Source organism: Salmo salar, chromosome ssa11, assembly GCF_905237065.1.
Source record: "Salmo salar chromosome ssa11, Ssal_v3.1, whole genome shotgun sequence".
NCBI classification, from domain to species: domain Eukaryota; kingdom Metazoa; phylum Chordata; class Actinopteri; order Salmoniformes; family Salmonidae; genus Salmo; species Salmo salar.
In genome coordinates this window covers 39350409-39363669 of record NC_059452.1, presented here as the reverse complement: position 1 = coordinate 39363669, position 13261 = coordinate 39350409, and the positions used below count along the sequence as shown (strand labels likewise).

The 13261-nt window shown below is 41.1% G+C and overlaps 1 protein-coding gene across 1 annotated transcript; it reads right to left on the bottom strand.

The window, feature by feature from the left end:
• Positions 1–1269: 1269 nt before the first annotated feature.
• LOC106562790 (RNA-binding protein, mRNA-processing factor 2a) lies at positions 1270–12564 on the bottom strand. Its single transcript, XM_014127805.2, has 8 exons — positions 12139–12564; positions 8828–8905; positions 7368–7406; positions 6853–6915; positions 5491–5641; positions 4638–4786; positions 2411–2483; positions 1270–2305 (listed from the first exon to the last, which is right to left on the bottom strand). The coding sequence occupies exons 1-7, from the start codon at positions 12196–12198 to the stop codon at positions 2418–2420; spliced, it is 606 nt and encodes a 201-aa protein (XP_013983280.1). The 5' UTR covers positions 12199–12564; the 3' UTR covers positions 1270–2305; positions 2411–2417.
• Positions 12565–13261: the final 697 nt, after the last annotated feature.

The following is a 13261-nucleotide window of genomic DNA, read 5'->3' as shown; positions in this document are numbered from 1 at the left end:
ACCCCCCCCCCCCAGGGATCAATAGTTATATTAATTAATCCATCATTAATGGTATATGGTGAATTATTTCATTGTATGTCCGTTCATTGCTATTGTAATGGGGTATCGAACTGAGTAAGCAAAACTATATGCACATCATTAAATCTGTTACTTGCTAATATCAAATAGTTTATACCTGTTGTGAAAGTAATCCATTTACAAACACATACTAATTCAAATAGACCTAGGCTACAAATCTACTTAAGACCATTTCATTGAGTCATTCACAAACCCTAGATTTTGAATGACCAACCATAATTCTGTTCATTGCTCACTGATTTCAATAATGACTTGGAAAGACCTTATTGTAGGATGTCTACGACCTGTTCTACATTTTATTTCCAGATTTGGTTGGTGCAGAAGATGGCCGGCGAATCACCCATCTGTCCTTAATCCATAGCATGCATGATGTCACAGCAGGCATCATCGATATCCTGTCAAATCAACTCTTCATAAAAGCACAGGTCTTGTTATGTCCTGTTTTCCTGAAGGTCAAGCTGCTGTAATGGGGGGCAAGCTACTGATTCTTAGCTTTTTATGAACTCAAGTTTAATGTTTAATTCTGTTTGATCACAAACCACATCCAAGGTTGCGTACAGCATGCTGCTGAAATCATTGTTTCACCCATTATGAGACCACTGTCATTAGAGCAAGAGTGCCTACAACTAATATTTGTATTGACTGAACAGGCCAGGAAAGGCAGTTTGGTACTCATTTCTACCCCATGTGGATTAGTTTGTGTTGACAAGTCAGCATCTTAGCTTTAACGTTAAATTATTTGATCGTTCAAATGATATAACTACCCTTCCTGGGGTCCAGAAAGTATTAGTCATAAGCCAAAATTGTATTGAATACCATAAATGCTTATTCTGGCCACAAAACAGACCATGAAAATGGACAGAACCCCAGCAGTGCGTCACCCAATGTAAATAAGCAGCTGGTTCTATTGGAAATGGCCACTTAACAATCCCTTGAGATTGCCATCATGCTTGGTTGGACAGAAACACGTAGCATCTTCAGAGGGCAGAGTGGGTGGTGAAGGTCAGCTCTACTGGTAATACAAAGAGACTAATATAATAGTACATTTAAAATGAATTGACCTGGAAACATCTGAAATTAAGCTCTGATGTACTGTAAAGTGGAGTCAAGTCAGCAAAATCATAGCTTGCACATAATATAATACAAAGGACGTGCATAGTTTAGATCTGGTTAATTAAATCAGAAAACAAATGCATTCACTTTGTTTAATTCATAAAATGGGAACAGTTGTACATCTCTCATGTTCAGCAGATCCAGAGACAAACTTTTTTTAAACTGCAAACGTATATTTCTCCATCCACCTAATCCTGCTAGGCCATTAAAAATGGCTTCCAAAAGCAACCCATGTTCATGTTTGTAGTCCAGTTTCACATTCTGAATAATCAACATTACAGCAAGCAATTTCTTAGCAGTCCAAATGGCACATGGGCCACTGTTAGAATTCTTGAATATTTCAGTAGACCATCAAACAAATACATTTGCACTTTGTAAGTACTTACAGGATTATAGATCAAAATAACACCAAAACACAAAATACTCCTAAACAAACACATACACGTTCATTATTTAGTAGCACAAAATGCATAAATATACATTAAACAAAAGTACAAAAATACTTGTACTTTGCATTTTCTCAAATATACTCTTTATAGACATTGATCTTTTGGGAGAGACTGGGATTGTCAGAACCTAGGGGTGCATTCTACAAGGTCCATGCAAGAAGAGCCATCTACACAACAGTCCATCTTTCACAGGTAAGACCAGGAATACACAGGAAGCAAAGGGGATTCATTGTCTAGACTTTAGGTCCAGGTAAAGAGGCAACACAAGCACTAAGAAAAACAAGGACACAAAACTCTGCTTTCTAATTCATGCCAAAAATACTTCAACATGCAATGACTGAGCTCTTAGCTCTCTAGGCCATAACCCAAGGAGTCACTTTATAATGTATAACTTCTTCAGAATGTTATTCTCTTCAGCAAATAATGACCTATGGCGTTTACTTGGCTCACGTGAGGTTTGGAAGTGCTAAGATGGTACCGGAATAGTTGCCAAAAGGAATCAGCTCAATCTGTCGCTGGCAAGGTTGTCAGTTCAGACCCCTCCAGAGAACATGAATAGGTCTGTAATGCACATTTGTCCATTAAATAAACCTGATTAAATTAATGACGAGCTCAGTAAAACCTCCCTTCAACTGGACGGAGAAGGTCTGGTTCCCAAAATACATCTGAAGGGGGAAATTGGACAACAAGTCATTTTCAATCATTTTAATGTAATCCATATTGTATGTTCTGAAAAACCTTGATGAAAGCGCTTGTATAAAGATACTCACTAAATATCTAACAGAACTGCCGGGACTTCCATCCTGGCTGGTTAGTTTCAGATGGAGTAGGGTACCAGCGCATCTAGGGAGATCAAAAAAAACAGTCAGACAAAATAACAATTGATCGCAACCTGTGAGATTTCCCAACAGGAGGACTGTAGGAAACAAGACTTTAGACAAAGGGAAAGAAATGAACTTCATCCAAATTGTGGACTGAAGTCTTGTCACATATTGAAAAGCTCTAAAAGCATAAGAGATTTGGATGAACTGTCCCTTTAAGCACTGGTCATTCAAAGACCATAGGAATGTGGGTCACAGCTGCCCTATGACAATGAACAGTATCATAACACGACATTCATGGAAATGAGACAAGCAAGCTATTCCATGTGTTAAACATTTCCATCTTAAAAGCAACTGATTGACAACTACCTTTCCATACCTCTGGTCCAACTAGTTTGGTTGGACTAAATGGAGGTCAAACAGGTACCACATGACAGTACAAATTGACAGGAACAACGGTTCATAGTGTGTATGAGTTGTTGCCTTAGGATTTCAAACAAGACACCTGAAATTTGACCACGACAGGGTGAACTACCGGTAAATGTAAGGTAAGCTTTGGTTTGGGAGACTTACAATTCATTGGTTTGGCAACTATACCAAGTTCAGTGTATTTCCTCATTCATTCGACAGGAGTGTTGGCGGGAGCAAATTCAGAGCATTTGAGGGATCTTTCATCAGATGGCAATTAGGAACGCTCCTTTCCATTTCAAACAGAAAAGCTTCTGTTCCAAGCAAGGACGTGGACAGTAAGTTGGCACCTCCAAAGAAGGTTGTCATGACCAACCGTTTTCTCCCAGTAAATACCACACATTTCTGAGGTTGCTTTATCCAATGAAAAAGAAAACAATCACTGCCCATTTCACAGGGTAACACCCCACCATGTTCATACATTACAAGTGAGCTTGGCATTGAACTTCAAATGACCCGTGGCAGAAAGTTTCCATTATTCTTGCCGGGCCTGACTACAGCAGTGTAGCCCATTGTACCATAACACCAGCACTTAGACAGCAATTAGCTAGCAATGGCAGGACTTCAGTGTTTTCTGCCTCAGTTTGCAGTGAGAGCATTCCTGAAAGCATTCCTACAGCACACCGATGGAAAGGCTGGTTGAAGGGTTCTATAGCTGGCTTCTTTATCATGGGCTAGTTTCCTCACAAGACTCACTTGAAGGGAGAAGCAGTGGTGGAATTAGGGGGAAGCCCCTTAGAACAGGGCCACGTTCAACAGGGGACAACATTGTTGAAGGTTCGGATAGAAATATATAAAGAACATGGCTCTGACATGTAGCCAAATTACATCTGTTCATTATATTTCTAGCTGCAACGTTTCAATGTTTTCCTACAGATTGTGTCCCCTGGATTCCAGGTGTAAACTGTGTGGCCGGCAATACGTCCAGTCTGTCCTTGGACCTCCCTACTTGGGTTGTCCTCTGAGTCAAGTCCATTTCCACCACTGTCTCCTCCATAGATTTAGAAAAGGTAATTTAATATGATCTCCATGGTCTCCTCTCCCTAATGGCCCTACTGTGTGAGGCTGGATACAGACTTAGCAGGGAGGAAGTGAACTCTGAAGGTGGGGATGCATTAAAGCCTCCAGTCACACTTGCCGCTTTCAGACCCAGACACCTAGGAAGCAGTGGGGCTCTTCCCTGGTGAGAATCAATGAGGGGCTGTGAGGACATGCTACTAGCGTAGAGAACACCGAAGGGGATGCTACTAGCGTTAGAGAACACCGAAGGGGATGCTACTAGTTCAGCGAGTCAGAAATAACTTCCTCTGTGGTATAAGTCGCTTTGACACGTAACAGAGCGTTAAAGGTAGACTATATGATATCATACACAGCGGGGCAATTTCCTGTTCATAGAAAACAAAATACAGATCTGCCAAGACTGCAACTAACAGCTCATCCCAGTGGACATGCCTCAAGGAAGTGTGCAAAAGAGCTAACAATTCTGTTGGGGTGACTTCCCGCTTGCAGACGTCAATGCCAACGTGTTTGATGGCGTTGTATTGCTGAGTCGACCTTTAAGGATAGCGGCAAGGCATTGAATTGGCACTGGGCTAATGAGTCTCTCAGAGGATGTCAAGAGCGGGCCTATTGGCTTCCATTCTTACTGAACTGCAGTGAGTGGAGAGATGGAAGGGCAAAAGGGAAGAGAGACTGGTTGGTCCTGTACCTGGGCGTGGAGGGCTGCAGCAGCAGCAGCAGCTGCTGGATAGGCAAAGGCGCCGTGAGGGAGCCCGGGGGTCAGCTCTGTGGTGTAAAGGGGGTACGGGGTCCACGTGTCCGGGGACGCTGGAATCAATGCTGCCCCCGTCAGGTCATCTGGAAACATGCAGGAGGTAAAAGGGCCGGGGAAACAGTTTTGGGTATAACAATTATCTGTGCAAATGCCCCCATTGCCATTATCAGTAGTACTTAGAGGCTGAATAAGCAGAAATAGACGCCAACTATAACATTGCACTCAAAACCCTATGGAATCCTCTATACAGTACATGTGAACTGTAAAGTTAAAGTAGGAGCGTCATTGTCTTGCTTTCCTCTTTGCGTGAATATTCCTGATAAAAAGTGTGAAGTATTTACGTTGGGCTGACTACAGTCAGCGAAGTTCAGCAATTACAGTCATAACATTGTAGACCTTTAAGTGGAAACAATATAACTAAACCCGGTAGAAGTCATCCCAGTACCATTTAAACATCACTAAGGTCATTAACGCCAGGGCCATCCAGTGCCACCCCTCCCACCCAGGGGCAACAAGCAGGTGCATGGGAAAGAGACGGGGCACCTGCAGTCTAGGCCCGAGTCAGACTAGCACCGATACTGTAGAAATTCTGGATATAAGATTTAATTAAACTCTACAGTCCGATGACTCATGCATGTGGCGGATGAGTTAGTCTTCAGTTAGATAATTCCACCCAATTGTGGGGTTTACTGCAACGCGCCAAGCAAGAGAGAAGGGGGGGAATAACAGACAGTGGTGAGAGTGTGGGTAGAGGCTAGAGTGGTGTTGTGAAGCCGTAACAACTTACATGGGTCCCGTGCAATGAAGTGAGCTCCTAGAGCAGGGTGGATATTAGTGGGGTTCGGTGTGCCCATCAGCTTACTCTTTGCCATCTTCGTGTTGGCTTTAGCAAACTCTAACCGCAGGGTCTGGGGGCACTCGGGGTCAAAACGGATGCCCTGAGAGGAGAGACGGGACGGGGACACAGTATTGTAAAGGAGGTGGCTTAGGTGAGTCTAGGCCTAGGGCAAGTGTGTCAACAGCCTTACATGGCCCCCTCTCCATTGGCCCCGCTCCAATACTTGTCCAATGCATATTTTTCCCCCCCACCTTCATCAAGGTAACCACTGATCTTATACGTGGCTGGATAAGAAAAGTTAAGTTTCCCTTTTGTCTTGACCAATCCAACCACATCAGATCAGTGACGACAAAGAGGAAAAGGTGGAAGGATGCATACTTTTTTAAAGTAGTCTCACAGGGCACTAGTAGTCTCCTCTCCATGACTGCTTAAGGACGCATGGTTTGGATAGGTACTCAGCACATTACTTCCACCATATTGAGCCCTTTCATGGAGAGAAGGAAACGAGGAGAGGAAGCTGTGAAAGACTTGGCCTTGGATGTGGTTGACCCTGGTTGTGTTTCTGTGCCTTAAGCATTGTGCCCACATGCAGGTGAGTATGTTGGTGTGTGTGAGTGCGAGACTGCTTACGTGGCTACAGGCTGTGATGTTCCTCTAAGGAAGGCTATGAGAGCTGTGTTAGATATGGCCAATGTGGCTACGTAGTGACAGAATAAGAAGTTATATTACAGAAGGTGTTCAAAACACTACCAATGTAGCTCTATGATATATTTATATGGCTAAGCAGTGATATGCAAATTAGGAGAGCTATAACGTATTACGAAAGATGTGTTCAATTATACCAAAGTTAACTACCGTAAGTCTACAGGATTCTGGTCTCTGTTTCCAAAAATGGCCCTGCCCTTGAATTGTAAGAGACAAAATGCTTTGTTTGAGTGATCAGAGGAACTCCGTTAGCCCAGCAGTGAACCCCCAACCATACCTCATAGGTTAGAAACAGGACAGGAGAGACTGAGTCAAAAATGTAGCCTAACTCTTAACTTAAAGCCTGCATTATGACAGTTCTGTTCTGTATGACTCGATTACATCATGATTGTGTATGCCACCTTTAGGTCTAATCTTCTAATGATAGAAGACTTCTAAAAAGGCTTATACCAAGTTATAAAGCACAATGCAGGCTTTACGTAAAGCAATGTAGCTATATACCACAAAGAAACAAAGCAACACATTTTTGGCCAAAATCCTTGTGTCCAGGGAGGATGAAGACATTGCAACTATTCACGGCTACTGTCCGCCTGGTCCGATGCTTACGTTTAATGCGTTTTTGGCAGCTTCGGCTCCAGTCCGATTGTCAAAGGTGACAAACCCAACTGGCTGGAAGAGAGGAGAGAACACTGAGACAAAGGGCCCCTAATGTCCACCTCAACAGGTTAGCACTGGAACACTGCCCAAGTACACTTCAGGTAAATGGTCAGAATACAATGGGACTGAATCATAAATGCATTAGACAAGGCGAGCTTAGATGATCACAATAACTTTTTCACTAAGTTTGAAAACAATTCACAACAGAAGCTAAACCACATATATAGGTTTAATATTATAAGATGAAAGCATGGCAACTGCATGGGAAGGTTGTTTCCTATTGAAAAATTATTAACTAGACCAATGTTAGCAATCCTACGTTAATTAGCAATGTACCACTTTTTGATTACCCAAATGGTGGTAGGAAAACTGAACAATGCCACTCTCCATCCAAGGTGTACTCCTCATATAGCCCTCATTTGGGGGCCATGAGTCCCCTATAGTAATAACAGAAAGCGTCTCACCTGTTTTGACGTCAACTTAATCAGTGAACCCTCGTAACCCTGTAAGAAAAGACATCCAATTAGCAACGATGAAGTCACATGCAGGAAGCCAGACATGCACTCCACTCAGATATTTTGAGAAAAGAAAATGGAGAAATCCACAGACCTGTAATTAGGTATGTCTCATTTTAAAGGAAACCATTATATTTTACTCCGTAGGTCTAACTGTATTTAATGTTAACTGATGCTCCAGCCTTCTCCTGAACTAATCCGTTTGACAACTTTCAACCAAATTCATAGGCTGTTCAACAACCAGTGAATTACTAATGTGAATCATTCTTAGTTGTTTTAAATGGGCCAAGAAATCTTTGGTTTGGATGTCAGTACGAGTCAGATTCCTGGGGGATGTAGGGGATTTTAGCCTGACTGTGGTATTGATGGATGAGAAGTCTTCTCATCCTGATATACAGACATGGGGAAATTAAACAACTTAGGACGATGTGAGGTTCAGAGAGTTTCAGTCCAGTCAGGAAATGCAAGCCACCTTCAACAGAAATGGAACACTAAATGCACACAACTAATAACAGAGGCAGCTGAATCCCATCTACTTTGCTTCATACAAATCACTAAAAAGCATGTGGGCCTGTGTTTTTTCCAGGACAAAAAACCTGTCTACCATATCTTTGCTTGTAGAAAAAGCAAGCTGGAAGGGTTGGGAGGTCCATTGCCAAAATAAAGCTTCAGATCCAATATACAGAATGAGACAACAGCAGATAGTATAGACTACAGCCAGTCAGACTACAGCCAGTCTATGACAAACGATATATCCAATGGAATCTAATCTATGAAAACAGACGGAGAATGGACTGGTTTCAGTGATTTCATAGAACTGCTTTGAAAGCTTGACCTGAATCACACATGAAAGGAAATGGAAGAATCCTAATCTTCCTGACCTGGAGGGGAGTTGGGTCACCGGGATAGTTGGCCAATAGCAGTGCTATTCATTTACACATTCCACAAGACCATCCATGTGTGAGGGATACCACTTCCATTTTGGTCAGGCAGGGGGGTTAATGAAACTGTACATCTTGATTAATATACAATGTGGTGTAGATGAACAGTGATGTAGCGTTACTACTTTCAATATTTCTGGAGTCCTCCGTGGTATTGTAAGATGATAGTCACAATATATAATTAACCATATGGGCAGTTGCTTTTGTAAAAACGTCAAACTAAGGTAGCTACATTGGCACCCGACGAAGAAGCTGTCCGTTAAAACGTTCTGTTACAAAGATAATAGTACTGATATGCATTTTGTTTATTCTCATTATGAAATGTTTTAATATAAAAATGCAGAGAATTAAAACAGAACAGAAGAGCCAATGACAGGAGTGGACTGTGCCGTCTCCGTTGTAGTGGACAACGAGTTAAATATGGAGGCCAAATTCTTCCATCGCCTCGGAAACTAATCTCATGCTTACCTTAAATGGTCTGAACAGCAGGTACAGTTCACGAGGTTTGATATCCACCGGCAGGCCACTAACAAAAAGTGTTCGTACCTGGAAAAAAATAAAAAAGTGAGTATCTCTAGGGCCCCGTTTTTTCAAAAGTTATCAATCCGGATTTCGCCTATCGGACAGGGTTAAATGCATAGAAACGGAATGAATAGAATTGACTCATCAGCATTCTATGTCTGTGCATTTAATGCTATCCAATAGGTGAAATACAGCTAGATAGCTTGAAAAATTGGCCAGAGCATAGGATTCAAATGCCATTTATTTGATAGGAAACCTATATTTATACATTAATAGAATCAAGCATGACAATGAGAAGACTGTATGGAAACGTGGTCCTGTACAGTTCAGTTGGTAGAGCATGGCGCTTGAAACGGGTCACCCATACATAAAACCAGGCACGCATGACAGTCACTTTGGATAAAAGCGTCTGCTAAATGGCACAATACATACATATATGAATCGTGTCTGAAGGACATATTCAATGGCCAGGTTCTACTTGTTTACATATTATGGGATATCGTGCACACAACCTTCCCCCTGAAAATGGAGCGCCATCTTGATTTGAAGAATTTGCGGAATCAGGTGTTACTGTTTGGCCAAAACAAAAACCTGCACACACAGTCGACGTCAGGGGAGGATTGTCCACCTCTGATGCAGTTTGAAATAACACTAATTCTAAATGTCTCTGTGCTGGACAAATGGCAGTTCCTACATTCATCCACTAACAGACTAACCTATTCCTAGTTGACTAAATAAAGATCAATACCACTGGCTTACATGCTGACCACACAGGTCACGTGCCCGAGCATTGCAAAATAAATTCACACACATTCAATCATTGCACCCACTGCGCAGAACGCGCTGCAAGTCCTGCCTCTCCCATCTCGTCTTTGGTTTTTAGAAGCATATACCCACATGGGTGATTGAAATATGAACTGAGGTCAGTTGTGGTAATGCACCCTATGAAAGTTGGCTGCCAATCACCATATAAAGTCCAAAGAAAAATAAGCCTGGAAGTAGGAGAGATGACTAGAAACTAATCGGTTGACCATTTTATGTGTGGATTGTCAGAGTAGAGGACCTTGTGCATTTCAGGTAAAATAACTCCATGTTTATATCCCAGGACAAATTAGCTAGCAACAGCAAGCTAGCTAGCTAAATTGCCATAAATGTTTAATGCTTCTTGACCTGTCCCCAAATTAATATAATTGGTTCAGAGTTTGTTTTGATATTTCAACCTGTGCATAGTGATCACGTTTGGTGTGGTGGGACAAAAATCTATTTGCAACACTACTCTACCTGGTACCATACCACAACGCCTCAATGACTAGGTGAGGGCAGCCCAAATCCTTGAACATGCAGTATAAAAAAAAACGAATGTACTATGTGACAAACACCACCTAAATTGTGAGGACTGGAGGAATGTCAAATTTGAGACCATCTAAGTACAAAGGAGTGATGTGCAGCCCCTCATGACTCATGCTGCGTTTACACAGGCTGCCCAAAACTAACATTTTTTCCACTAAATTATGTTTTTACATCAGATATTTTTCAGAGGTTGTCTGATTGGTCAAAAGAACAATACTTAAAAAAATAATCAGAATTGGGCTGCCTGTGTAAATGCAGCCATTATTTAGTGAGAGAAAATGGGTTGGATTTCCACATGCGAATTCAAAACAAACATGGGCCTGTAATGTTGTCCATTGGACCCTGCAGTGGCTGAGGAAATAAACAGGCCTACAGAAGGGCCATTGGGTCCCACTCTGTGGGGAGGCCCGTGCAGCACAATGGACTGCCAGAGGAACAGTGGCGGACAACAGTGCACAGTGTGACACCATTTCCTTCCTTTGACCCACGCCTGCGAACCACAGCCCGGATTTAACTTTTTTCAGGTGCTCCGATGACAAAACTCCCATGCAAGTTTAAGGCACGTACTGTACTGTAAGCCACATCCCATCTAGACAAATTCATTGGACTAATTAGAACATCTGACTAGGGAATAGAAGATAAGCTTCTCTGTAAACAGATTTCATGTAATGATTTTAATTGGTTTAACCTCAGAACAATATGGTTTCTTGGACAATTGAATGTTTGTTGAAGGTTAAAAAATGCATCAAGTGTGTGTAGGCCTAAATAATACAAGGCAAAGGCAATAAAACCATACCTAAAGGTATATGGCGGAAATCTGGATCAAAATTAAATAAGTGATTGGGATAAAGACTCGAGTGGCGCAGTGGTCTTAGGCACTGCATCTCGGTGCTAGAGGCATCACTACAGACCCTTGTTCGATCCCGGGCTGTATCACAACCGGCCGTGATTGGGAGTCCCATAGGGCAGCTCACAATTGGCCCAGCGTCTTCCGGGTTATTAGGGGAAGGTTTGGCCGGGGTAGGTAGTCATTGTAAAATAAGAATGTTCTTAATCTGACTTGCTTAGTTAAATAAAAGATAAATAAAAATACATGTAAATGAAATTTAGGCCTAATGTGCAGTGGAGAGGACAGTAAAAAAAAAGTACACTGCAAGATTGGAAATACATTTAACATTTCTTTACTGACCACAGATCAGATAAGGATCGGAAATGTGTATTATGGCATAAAGAGTCCCAGGTTCTGTTAGGTGCCGATCGTGTGAGCTGAAGTTCATCCGCAGTATATGAAATTAGGTGAGTCTGTCCATACAGAGACAGGACAGAAACCTGAAATGTAGGCCTATTGTGGATTTGAAAAACGAATGTTAAAATGCTTAAAATTAAGTATAACCTATAGATCTACAATGGTAATAATTGCAATTTTATAGATTTGGGAGTTTAAGAACAAATAAAATCTTGAAATTCAGCACAGATGTCATCGCAATTAGGCTATAGTCTAAACCAATATTTCACATGGCCATAACAATAATCTACTGTAGGCCGAATTTAAAGACAGCAAGTCTCGCAAAAAAAGTCTATATATAATCCTGTGTGACTTACAATCACAAAATGTAAACGTCCATTTAAAAAACGGAGGCACACCCTTTTCAGAGCTTCCAATGGAATCGAACGACTTTTTGTTCAGAAAACCATACCTAAAAGGGAACTTCACATCCTTCTTCTCATACAATGGGCTTTGAATCAGTTGATCATTAATTAGCCTACAATTTTGGGGAGGAAAACTATTTGCAGGCTACTCTACATCTCTTCCAGGCTAGACTTCGTAGCCACACTCACAACCCGTTTCAACCAAAGACATTATGATACACAACTTTTGACAAAAAAATTAATTCCCATATTCTTACCTCCTCTTCTATGGAAACGTTATTCGTCTCGGAATCAGACTTCAGACTTGTGATAGACATGTTGAGGTTTACTTCAGCGTCAGTTAGAGAAGAAATGTGAAGTTCAGAGTATTTTCCAAGTGCGCTTGTGGTTGAAGAAGTCTTGGTGGCGTTTAGACTTCAAGAAAGATGTGCCGAGGTGAGTTCGTGGTGTAGTCGAGGTATCCAAATATGTATTGCGAGAGATAATCATTCATAAAAAATAAACTTAAGGTGGATAAGTGCAGTGTGAAGGTGCGACAGTGGGAAAGAAGTGCTCGTATGCACCTCTGCTCACATCAGTTGCGTTTGGTTGGGGAATCTGGTGGGAGAACAAGTCAACTTTTTCAGTGGAGCGCGTCTCCGCGGTCGTTCCCCTGTTTTGCAATTAGGTCATCAATTATGTTCCAGCCCTGTGTGTGCTGTAATCATGTTGGAGATCCGCCTCAGCTGGTGTCAAACCCAGCCCCTTCATAACTACATCACCGTTTCTATGGGAGACCATGAGCCAATAGAAAATATTTTATCAACCCATACGTTCTCTTTTTGTATGCCTATAAAATGAGCATCCCACACATTTTATTATAGACCTATACATCTCAAGGTATGGTTGTTTGACATGCATTTCGAGTATCTAATTTTCTTGTCAAATCAAATTAGTTTTTAATAATGACAGATTATTTTCATGATTAAAAAAAGGAAGATTATTTAATATACAATTTCAGTGTTGTTTAATACAAATTGACTTAACTTTAATACAAACAACACCAGCCATCGAATTACAGAAACATCGATTGTAAACCTATTATTTGTGCCAGTTATTTGAGATACTTTAGTATTTAATACCAAATGAATAGGCCTTTTATATTTTATATTTGTGACATTATAGGCCATTTTAATTAGAAAAATATATTTTTGTGTATCATTGGCTAATATTATTTAATTGTGAGCTGTATATTTGTTTTATATAGGCTAATAAGATTTATTATCACTGATAAAACATTGTCTTTTATTAGCCTAATTTAATTTTAGAAAGTTGATATTCAATATAAGCCTACTTTAGGCTAAATATTTCACATGTCTGTTTTCTTTAAAATGCTCTTCT